The sequence below is a fragment of the Thunnus maccoyii genome, chromosome 8, assembly GCF_910596095.1.
Source record: "Thunnus maccoyii chromosome 8, fThuMac1.1, whole genome shotgun sequence".
Taxonomy (NCBI): domain Eukaryota; kingdom Metazoa; phylum Chordata; class Actinopteri; order Scombriformes; family Scombridae; genus Thunnus; species Thunnus maccoyii.
The window spans coordinates 29,839,274-29,851,566 of NC_056540.1; the positions used below are offsets into that span (position 1 = coordinate 29,839,274).

At 41.1% G+C, this 12,293-nt stretch overlaps 1 protein-coding gene across 3 annotated transcripts in view; it reads left to right on the forward strand.

Annotated features, from left to right (window-relative positions):
• arhgef37 (Rho guanine nucleotide exchange factor (GEF) 37) overlaps positions 1-10,811 on the forward strand; it is a 31,896-nt gene extending 21,085 nt beyond the window's left edge. For all 3 annotated transcript variants that reach the window (XM_042419170.1, XM_042419172.1, XM_042419171.1), the window contains exons 15-17: positions 675-870; positions 1,759-1,928; positions 5,974-10,811. In XM_042419170.1, coding sequence (XP_042275104.1) covers positions 675-870; positions 1,759-1,928; positions 5,974-6,192 — 585 coding nt within the window. In that variant the 3' untranslated portion in view covers positions 6,193-10,811. The remainder of the gene's footprint in view (positions 1-674; positions 871-1,758; positions 1,929-5,973) is intronic.
• The last annotated feature ends 1,482 nt before the right edge of the window (positions 10,812-12,293 follow it).

Consider the following 12,293-nt stretch of genomic DNA (forward strand, 5'->3'; position numbering starts at 1 on the left):
TGCTACGCCTAACTGTACTCAACGTTTACTGAGCGTTTATTGAATTAAGTGTTTCTCCTATTATTATAACAACGAGAACCCCCGCCAGGCCCCCCTCAAAAAAATTAATGCCAAAAATAACGTCAAATGTCCATTCATTCGGAAATCAATAGCGTTTGGGAGTCTCTGTGCAGCACTGTTCCGGTACGTGAGTCAACCTCTGTGTCGTTGCCAGGGAAACTATTGGTTGCGTAACTCCGTTAAGGAATACGGCGTTGCGTAGTGAGTGGGGAAAGAGCGAGCAGAGCAGAGGGAAAAGTTAGCAGTAAGTTGTCAGTCTGGCAGTAAATGTACAGTACAGACTACAATATGTCAGTTAATAAATGCTATAAAGTCACGTCTGTGCTGGAAAAGTAAAGGGGGTTAGCTCCAAAGTTAGCAACAATGGGTTAGCTTAACCTGAAGAGAGAGAAATAGAGAACAGAGGAATGTGTGGCTGCTGAGTTCACTGCACACTCTGCACCTCCCCGCGACTAATCGATTAGTTGAAGATTATGTACAATTTCAGTCGACCAAGATTTTCTTTGGTTGACTATAGCCCTATTTCTCACTCTTGAGTGTTCCCACATACAACCTTATTGTGTTTTGGTCTGTCCTCTACTTTTGTCTAACTCTCTCATGTTTTTTTCTCTCAGCCTCTGAGCCCGTCCTTTCAGCGCCGTCTGAAGCAGCTCACAGATAAGCACGGTTCTGGAAAGATCTACCAGGTGATAAGCACGGTGGTGGGCAGCCGAGACCTGGACCTGAACCTGGCCAAAGGGGAGCTGGTGGCCATCATCAGTGAGGCTGATACCCGCGGAGACAAACGGAGATGGCTGGTAGACGCAGGAGGTAAGAGCAGCATCATACTGGTTAACCAGTTGAAATATTACCCAACAAAACCCTTTTTTTCCCTTTGTTTTGTCATGTTCTTACCTGTCACTCAGACTCTCTTCTTTTCTATTCATTAATGCTGGCTGTTTCTGCTCGTGCGAACGTCGACTGAGTTCTTCTTGTATTTACTCAAAAAGTGCTGTCATTACCTCTGAAATTTGAATGAAACTGAGAGTTACAAATTGTTAGAGCATTATCAGACATGCACTTGAATGAGAAGGTGAGTGAAGTCTAGTTGAAACTGTTTTGCAACTACATTCATGCAATTGAAGTTGAGTAAATCTTATGCAACCTCACCAATGCAAAAAAAAAAGCAGCGTGTGTAGTCTCACCCAGTTAGAGACTGAACTCTATCAAACACAAACTGTTATTCTTGTTTTGAGGAAATGTTGTTTCTGTGACTCAGTTAATGAAAATAACAAAATGAAACGTGCAGACAAATTTATAAGAACATAATTTGTGATTCAAGTAGAGAGAAAGAGAGCAGGTGGTTATTATAAGCAAATGGGACATTATGATGTTTATTGGCTGGCCATGTTACTGTATATCTTTCTATATTTACAGTCGTACTCTGTCTAACTGCTGTCTGTAGTAAACCAGATGTTTGGTAACCAGGTGTTAAGAGACAAACTGAGGAATGAAAGCAGCAGCTGATCAAATATTCTACTGCCGGTGCAGCTTTTCTGAAATGCAGCTCATTGGTTACTGACTAAATATCACAACAGTAAATCATGAGGAAAATTAAATGTTTTGTTTACAGAATACTTTCCATACATTAATACCGAATACGTCTTCCAGCCTTAACATGCTCAACACATCCTGTATCTGTGTTTATCTCGCACGCAGGCAGAAGAGGTTACGCTCCTTCCTCGAAGCTGATTCGTTATCATCAGCCAGCAGAGGACCCGCCTCCTTCACCCCACCTGACCCTGCCCGAGAGCACGACGGGAATCAGAAGACACTCATACACCCCCGAGAGCCGGCCGATGACGGTCCCGATCCAGCCTTGCTTCCAGGTGATTGATTGATTGATTGATTCACTGACTGATTGACAGACTCAACCACTTGTGTCTAATGTCTTTTAGCAACTGACTTCAAACAAAACTTAAAAATAATACATGATGGAAACTTAACACTGACATGCAAGCAGGCTCTCTGTACTGTGTAGATGATCTGATTAGATGTTGGAGCACCTTGCTGCAAACATTTGCATATTAATGAGTTAGATAGCGATTCTTTTATAGCTCTTTAATGCTGCAAGATGCATAGATCATATTTGCAACGCCATAAAAGTATGTGAAATGAAATATGTTGACATTGCTTAACTAATGCATCATTTATCTTATCTCGGGGCCTCATTAGTGTTTAATATGTTGCTAGGGAGCTCAAATGCTTCTTATTTATAGTAAACTTGAAGGGCCATACATGCATGAGGCTGTGACATTGCCCTCAGCCTGCTGCAGCGGGTTTAAATGATCTGTAATTTATCTGACATCAGGCTCCTCACTGTGAGTGTGTGTGTGTTAATTCCCTAAATTAAACAGTCTGTCACATGGGTGGACATATGTGCGTGTGCATGAGCGTGCATGAGTGTGCAAGAAAGAAACCGAGAGATATCCAATGATCTGTAAATGCATTCATGTGTGTTTCCATATCTGTAAGAGGGCATCCTGGAGTGTGTTAGGGATAGATAGTGTGTGTGTGTATGTGTGCGTTATTAATGGAAAGGTCCATAATTAGCTGTTTAACCTTGTAAGTGGGTTACTGTATGAGAGGTTGAGAGTTAATTTATGCCAAGCAGCACTGCAGGCTGAGATAGAGAGTATGTGCGTGCATGTGTGTGTGTGTGTGTGTGTGAGATTGATTTACATTAGCAACACATGTGAGTGTGAGAGGGGAGTGTCATAGATTGTAAATTTGCGATGGTTTATGTGGGTGTGCACATGAGAGAGAGAGATTTAGATTTAGGAGAGTGTATGAGAAAGCGGGATTGCATTAGGCAACGAGTGTGTGTGCGTGTGTGTGTGTGTGTGTGTGAGAGAGAGATATGCCTCCACACCGCCTGTTAAAGTGAGTGATTGCTCCGCTGACCTTATACGGGCGGTTTTTCATGCCCCTCTCCTCCCTCATGTCCATCCCTCGTGACCCTGAGTCTGCTCATATACAAAAACACACACAACCTCAGGACACGTCCGCACTAATGCAGATAAATTTGAAAAATGAGTGTTTTTCACTCCGTTTTCCTCCATCAACGCTGAGCTTCTGTTTATCACCCCCAGAAACTCAAGGTTTTCAAATAACGCCGCGGACACCGGTTGTGTGTTTGCAGCTGACGAGTACGGAGCTGATATATAGCCGTCAACCTTCAAAGACACGGTCGAGTGCTTCAGTGTAGCGGCCGCTGATGTGTTATGACAAGTGTGTTCGAAGTTGGCACCGTTAACTGACACAGTTTTTCCTGGATATTAAATATTCATGGTACTAAATTATAACACAAATAGTAATAACTGACCTTGTTTGGTGTTTCGTAGACAGTTTTAGGGGTGTCTCTGTTATAACGGTGGTCTATGGGCTGCAGGGGGTTGCAGTACTGTGGTTGACCACTGTGGGGCGTATCTGTACAGGGGCATATATATTTACAGTTGGTGGCAGCAACGTTAAAACCTCAACTTCTTTAATATGTCGCTGTTCCTGTCGAAACAGGAAGTTGGGTCAAGACGTAAAGCAATGAGTGATTCTTGTGTTGCTGTTTGATTTTATAGGAGTGGCAAAGGGGACAGATCATGCTTTTTGTGATTTTCTGTTATTTTTATACTGTGATGATGTTGGATATCATGTTAAACATGTTCAGTGTTACAAAACATGAGACATGCAGATGTAAAAAGCTAAAAAGTTTCCTCTACTTCCGTTGTCTAGGAAACCTAAGGTTGTTCGACGGGGTGTTGGCATATTTTGGATCGGATTTTGGTTCGAACATGTGGGAAAAATGAGAAAAAGAAGCTAAATCCTACTACTATTGTTTGTTTACATACAGTTGAGGAACAGCTTCCAGAAGCCGGCCAGTCAGAGCAGAGTGGGCTCCTCGAGAGAGGGTCCTTAAAGAGACAGGAGCTAAAACAGCCTGTTTCAGACAGAAGCTGAGCTGAGAGGCTGCATAAAGGGCCAGTGCAAGATAAATAAGAAGTTTTTTGAACTGTAAATCACGCAAAGATATTCCAATAGAGCCCCAGAATATAAATATAAACCTGCAAATGTGCATGATATGTCCCCTTTAAAACACATGAAGTTTTTTTGTGTATATGCCCTTTAAGGTCTCTTGATTTAATTCTCAGTCACATATTTGGTGTCTGTGGCAGATTACATAACAGTCCTGTCACTGACCTATTTAGTGTTAATGCCGTCAGACGCTTTGTGCGTGTAACAGTAATTTCAGTGTCTCTATGCCGCAGCCCACAAATTACCGGTAGCCTTGGTAAATAATTTCTGTCTGACAATAACACCAGAGATTTGCCAAAATAAGAGGTCATTGAAAGTCCGAGCTGACAGGAAGGAGTTTGAATCTGCTGACACAAAGCAAACCCTCAAAACTATACTCATCTCCAGACTCCCCTTCCTGTTCAAAATCCTAAAGAAAGTTTTTACAGCTTCTTGATATAGCGTTCCAATATGGCTTTAGTGCTTCAGTCTGTCAGAGACCACCCTCTGACATTTTGATGCTAACACTCTTATTTTTACCCTCACTTGTGGCCTCACCATATGGTCATAACCATATTCCACCACAAAGAGGCACTGATTATCTACACTACACTCGACTAGTTCATTTCCATCAGAAACTTTGCTGCAGCAACATGAATCACTCCGCAGCTGATAGCCATGGTCACTCTCTACTCTTTTATTTTTTTATTTTTCCTCCTCCCTGCCTCTACTGGGCAAAATGCTAATTATATGCTAATTAGCGTAGACCGTCAGGGCAGAGCTGATGTCGTAGCTGAGAGGTGAGTTGAGGTGAAGGGTTTGTTAATGACACCGAGCAGCCGGCTAAACTCAGCTATTAGCAGGGCTGGAGCGCTCTGTCATAGCAACACAGGACTCATTAGGACGCCTTTGTTCTGTGTGTGTGTGTGTGTGTGTGTGTGTGTGTGTGTGTGTGTGTGTGTGTCTGTGTGATGAGATGGGGTTTGTCAAGACATAACTAGTGGACTTAACCTTTTCAAAGAGCATTACAATGAATTGCAGTTGTGTGTGTGTGTGTGTGTGTGTGTGTGTGTGTGTGTGTGTGTGTGTGTGTGTGTGTGTGTGTGTGTGTGTGCTACCTTTACCTCATTTCATGAAGTCGTGTGTTGTTAATTCTTTTGACATCAGTTCATGAGAGGATATCTCTAAAACTATACCCATCAGCCTCAACTGTACTTCTACATCAATGTTAACATAGTATGCTTAGATGCTAAACATTAGCATGTTACAGTAAAATACAACATTAATGAAAATGATGAAGTTGAGAGCATTGACCGTTTTCCACTGTTGTGCCTCACATGACTCCAAACTCTTCATATGTGTGAAACAAAAACTTAAATTTTAATTTCTCTGAATCATTAATTTGATCAACAGAAGTGATAAAACGATAACTTAATCTCACATCATCACAATATGATATTTCTGAAAGTCAATAAATGATCATATTGAATTTATTGCCCGGCTAAGAGTGTGTATGTTAGCTTGCTCGCAAGTTAATATCCAATATTAACATGCTAATTGTGAGAATGTTAACTTGCAAATATCCGGTGATAACATGATAACTCTCAGCATGCTAACATGCTACAGCTTGCCTTGCATGCTAACATGCTAAAATGTCATCAAAGTTAAGCAAAGTCTGACAAACTGAGCTGGAGATGTCTTTGGATTCATTCCTGTCACATCATCCTCCAGCTATATTTTATATTTTTTCTCCTCTACTGATAGTAAGGATCTAGGAATCACAAGTTGCCTCTACATTGTCATCTTAACAAGGTTGCTACCACGGCTGTAGACTTTTTGTTTTTAACTCTGCGTCCTCTTTTCCAGGTATTTGCTGCCTATGACTTCATGGCGAGAGGAAACCACGAAGTGTCGATGCGGGCTGGTGAGCCGGTTCGTGTCCTGGAGCCACACGACAAGAGAGGGAACAATGAATGGAGCCTGGTGGAGTTGAGAGGAGGGCAGAGAGGCTACGTGCCCTCCAACTACCTTATCATCACGCCTATAGGGACGGGGCCGCCCGGCACCTACCAGCCCTACTGCTAGTAGGGACGGATGTACAGTATCAGCATGTACAGTGTGACAAAAGTCTCACCGGTAGATTTGAAGACTTACAGCAGTATTTTTGCAACGAAGCTGCACCTGCTTCTCAAACAGTAGCATGAGCCTACATATCAGTTATTTTGATTGTCAGTAAAATGTTTAAACTGACTGTAGAGCCATTAAATAACCTACAATTATTTACTGGCAACTGTGTGAGCAATAGAAAGGCCAAATTCTGCTTCTAGTTCTTAACCATCTCGTATCTTGTAAGATTTTCAAATTACAAGGAAAAGAAAGTTGAACAAAGTCTGCTAAAGTTTTACAAGTAAGGGCTTATTGACCTTTTTTAGGCCATTTCTGCACTAAGATTAATTCCGATCTAAATCTGCTTTTTCAAACACCAAAAAATTCATCTTCTCAAGATCGCTCTCCAAAGTGAAGACATAAGGCTCAATGCATACACCTGCTATCGTTGTGGCGCTTAATGAAGGACAGCAAACCAGTAAAACAATCTAAAAAACGCTAGTGTGGGAGGAAAACCTTGAGACATATGAGAGAAAATTCTGGCTTTGGCCCCAGAAAATCCTTTACTGAAGTAGTGTTAACATACAGACGACACACTGGAGAGAAGGAAGGAAGCAGCAGCTCTGGATCTGCTCTGAGATGGAATTTAATCCTGCGTCTTAAGGTTGCATCGCAATTTTTATTTTATTTTTTTTGGCCAGTGTTACAAAGCACCAGAGACAATGTGAAATAACTTCTGAAGGCAAGCAGAGGTCATATGAAGACTCATATCCCATGATCCTCTGCAGGAGAGATTGTATTGAAATCTATCGGCTGCATGCTTTTCTTCAAGCGTCCGTGTGTTAGCGAGCTAACTGCAACACAGAGAGCGAAAGGTGTGTGTGTGTGTGTGTGTGTGCATCTGTTTGATATGAAATTGGGATGACAGGTGAGTGTGTGCATGTGTGTGTGTGTGTTTGTGTTTGTGTGTAGAGTGTCCTCCTCCTCCTCCTCACCTGGAGGCAGGAGCAGCACTGTATCGAGACTGACAGGTATGCCGCGCTCTCATCATCTCAGACTGTGTAATGTGATGTAAATGCAAAATGTCTCCAGGGCCGAGTAGGAGAGAGACGGCGAGAGAGAGACAGACAGAGAGAGAGAGAGAGAGAGAGAGAGAGAGAGGAGAGTAGGAGGTGGAGATGTAAAGAGAGAGGAAGGAATTCATAACGGGGAAGAAGTGAAAAGAGTTGGAGGGAAAATGGGAAAAGGATGGAATAGCAGGCAGGGAGGAGACGGTAGCACAAAGTTATCCTGTTAGCTTGATTCTGTTTCCTTCTCTGCCTGTAAGCTGATTTAAATTCAAGTTCAAGTTCTTTACAGTTACTTCTGTAGTACAAACTCAAAATATCCTTCTCCACAGCGCAACATATAACGAGACACCACTGAAAGTCACTAAAACTCATTATAAACAGATACACACTGGTCATGTGTCGTGTTGGTTCTGCTGAATATGTTTGAGTGCAATAATAATCCTCTCCTCATACTGTACTGTACATTTTTGTGGTCTATTTACAACATGGGATCAGTGCTGTGTGCCATGTAGGGATGATAGTAAATATAATAATGCAGGAAATATATACAGGATGGTTACAGGATAAGATAAACCAGATAAATGGTGCAAAATCAGTCCCAAAGAGAGAAAGTAGCTGGTGCAGTTTTAACGTGTGTGCGTGCGTGTTGCGTGTTGCGTGTGTCGTTGTGGCATTTCTGTAAGTTGGCAGGACTGTGAAAACGTTTCGCCACAGTAACGTTCATGCATGTGGGTGTGTGTGTTTAGTGAAGGTTTGCCAGAAGGTTTTCAGTGTCTCCTCATCGCGATGTAAACAGACGACGAGCTAAACGGTTCCTTCCCCGCAGAGTGAACGTCTCTGTTTTATATATTTTATTTCTGTGCCTCTAGTCCAGAAAATAACCTACCTGCCACCTCGCTGCAACATCCCGAGAACTGATTCCTGTCTCTTTTAGAAAGTAAATGCTTTCTCTGACCCTGCAAACATGCCTTTTGGATTTGGAGTCAAGTCTTCATCTCCAGTCATTTCTTATGTATGTTGTGTTTATCTACAGCTAAAATATTATCTAATGGAGAAAAGATCTAGATGTCCATAATATCCATGACAGTCGTTGGTTAACCCAAGATTTTTAGGTAAATCTGACAGTCTAACAGCTATAAATATAAAATAGATTACATTAATCAAAACTATACCACCATCAACTACTTACATGTAAACACCAGACTGTATATAAGAGACTTTTTATACATGTAAAAGATATAAATATATATATACTACACAATCAAACAATCAAATTGATAATCTCCCTGTTTTTTGACTAGAATTTGAAAGCTGCACTAATTATTATTTTTATATTAACAGTGGCTCAAATCACTACGTGTGATGTGAAAGGGGTCACGCGTAGTGTCGGAAGTTATCACCAAATCTGCAGCTCAGTGGAGCTGACCCAAACTTTACTGTCCTGGTTTAGTTTCAGCAGCAGCAGGCGGCTTTTCTCAGAGAAAAAGCTCTGATTAATCCACCGAACATCGTACGCTACCCGCTCAGCAACAAACAGCAAACAGACACCGTTAGCTTCTAGCTGGTGAACGTAGCGGAGCATTTAGCAACTAAAGAGCCAAATATTTCCCTCAAAATGAATGAATGTTGCACTTGTGTAACCTGGCAATAGTTTTCTAACATGTTAACCATATCAACTTTACCAGCTCATAATGATTTTGAGTTTGTTGTTGAGTTCTGCCTCCAAGAAAACTGTCCAAAAACACTGATTGAATTGCAGTTGACCCCACAATCAAATAGGACATTTTTGAGGAAGAACAAACATTAATGTTTTCTTAAATCACTCTCTACATGATGGAGCCTGCTTGACAGCGACTATTAATGACATTCCTGGTCACGCGAGCATGTTTTGCATTTAATTTGAGTCCTCTCTTGTTGGATTGTGCTGTATCAGCTGCTGATATGAAGCAGAGCGGGTTAGGCCGGGATTCAGAGCTGCTCAGCTGGAGCTTAGCTGTTCCCATCAGTCTGAATGTCAGGACGGAGCAGAGCAGCAGGAGGGACAGAGTGTGTGTGTGTGCATGCGTGTGTGTGTGTGTGTGTGTGTGTGTGTGTGTGTGTGTGTGTGTGTGTGTGTGTGTGTGTGTGTGTGTGTGTGTGTGTGTGCTGCTACATATCTGCCAAAATGCTAAATGTCCTCAAGGTTAGTAAGATGAAGGAAAATTAAGAAAATACCCCAAACTGGACAACATTTGTCTGCCTTTTACCTCTTCAAAAGGCCATTAAATGTTGTTAAAAACAGGTAATGTCAGTAAATCTTACATTTTGGGATCCTTTCAACTGTTAAATATATTTTTATCACACTTAACAAGCGTGTGAAACCGCTGTTAGTGATCCCTCCTGCACTTCTTAATCCTTTTTTAAACATATTCCCTTTGAAAACCAAAAATCAAGCTTTTTACCGCAAAAATTTAAATGAATCACCTCATCAGACACTCTAAAAAATACTGAGAACCACAAGCTGATAATATATGACCATGTATATGTAGCAAAATATGGATGTTACCATGACAATCTGAATTATTGATCAGAAACTGGATAAGTTAATTGGAGTAATTTGGGCATGATCGCTGGCCTTACAGGTATGATGATGTGCCTACAGGAATGTGTGTGTGTGTGTGTGTTAGTTAGTGTGTGTGTGTGTTAGTGTGTGTGTGTGTGTGTGTGTGTGTGTGTGTGTGTGTGCCAAAGGAAGCTATGTTTTTCACCTTTCCACCACTAGAGGGAGTTAAGAGACCTTTGTTGGATGTGTTTAACAGAGCCCTTGTATTTCACTGTGTAACTGGAAAGAGAGAGAGTATGTGTGTGTGTGTGTGTGTGTGTGTGTGTGTGTGTGTGTGTGTGTGTGTGTGTGTGTGTGTGTGTGTGTCTGACCTCCATCCTCTCATTTGTCAGTGTTAGTGCTTGCCTGAGACAGCAGCCAAGCCAAAATGTAATCATGTATATTCTGTTAATATTGTTCAGTTTACCTGTGACTTATTGTTGTTGTTTTTTTTAACCTGATGTTGTTTAACATGTTTAACCTGCTGATGATCTGGTTTTACAGTCTGTACAGCTTCTCTCTGTTTATAATTTATTGTTTTATAACTCGTGTTTAGTCATTTTGCTGTTTTAACTTATTTGACGCTGCAGGGCTGCATGACCCTGAAATGAATCATGAAGTCTTTGAGGTCTTGTGCCAAAGTTATGATGTTGAACTCACACACACACACACACACACACACTCACACACACACACACACACACACACACACACACACATATACGTTCACGCAGCAGATGGGAGTTTCTGCAGTGCAGCAGTAACGTCTATCTGGGCAGCTGTGAATCGACTGTGTGGTTCCAATAAAACTAAACTGAAACGTGTTCAGTGTCATTGTCTCATTTCATACCAGAAAACATTTAATGCACAATGAAATATATATATACAGTAAATGACAAAATAAAGCAGAAAATCCTCACGTTTAAGGAGCTGGAACCAGGAAATGTTGAGCTTTTTTTTGCATGATAAATGATTACAATGATTATGTAGAGCTGCTCACCCACTACAACCTGCCCAGTAAATGATGATAATGTCATTTGGAGGTCAAACTATGTGTAAATATCGAGGTTAAAATCAAATTTGGTTGAAAAGTATCTGTTTTCTAGATGTGTAAGGGACATATAACTGTTGTTTCAACAACATTTTAATGACTATACTACAGTATAAACCAGGTTTTAACTTCATGTAACAAATTAAGCTCCATTTTTTGACTAGCAAATCACCAAATCAATGATAAATGAGTTGCCTCCTTTTTCAAGATACTATCCATCAAATTTGTATAAACCTCAACCTTTTAAATTCAATTTAGGTATCCACCTCCCAAGAATCTACGAGAAACAAACCGACGAGTTCGCAACTTGCAGGTCGCTACTTGAAATCCTAGACAAGCTCAGAAAAACACGACACCGAAGTAGACGACCGACCATCGCTGCTCCACTGTGAAGCTCCTGGATGAAGCCGAGCAGTCAGCAACTAGTTCTGGCAGATTCTTACAGACTGAACATGTTTATAGAGTAAACAAAGCTCCTCACACGTTTCAGACTCAGAGGTGTGATCAGGCCTGCTGCCCCAACTAGTCGGATTCTTTACACGCCAGCTGTCACTACATCATCTAAAATATCGGGTTTACTTCTCCTCTCATCTTGTTTATTGACTTTATGTGTCTCCAACTCTCCACCTTGTTCCCAGGATTGATTTAGTGGTTCAACATCAGTCATTTTATCTTTTCTTTTCTTATTTTTCAGCTCAATATATAAAACAATTGTTAAATCCTCTTCTTCTCTGGGCTTCTTAGTCATTTTTTCACCACAGCTGCTGGGAGTTTTTTTTTTTTTTTTTTTTGCAGAGTACACGTACCTCTTTCATCTTCATACACCTTGAGTGCAGCAGAGTGCAAAATGAATGCACAATAGAAAGCTGCATACATACACACATTTATATGCTGCGCTTGTGTTCAGCTATGTTTTCTGTTTCAGGAGACTTGAGCGTTGCCTTCAGTGAAACCGTTCACCTGACGTGTGAATGTAAAAACAGCTCGGCAGCAAAAATCTCTTCCAGAGACATAAAAGTAGGAAGAAAAATGTTGTGACAGCATTTTTTTTTTTTTTTTTAATATATTCCCCACATACAAACCTAAACTATTTTGTGTTTTTCTCTGCCTGTCAGACGCCGTTAGCGAGGTCTGCTTTTACCTGTTTTGTTCTCTCGGTCGCCATCACAGACGGCTCACTTTGTAATGCTAACGAGCATCATGAATAGACTGACAGCAAACCCCCAGCTACAGGTGCCCTAATGGGTTTCTGTTTTATCTGTTTGTCTGTCTGCATCATTTTAGCTGATTTTTTTAGGCTGCACTTTAATTATGTTATTAAAGTAAAAAAAAAAAAAAATTGAGACAAAGGAAAGAGAGAAAAACACAAGATGACAAA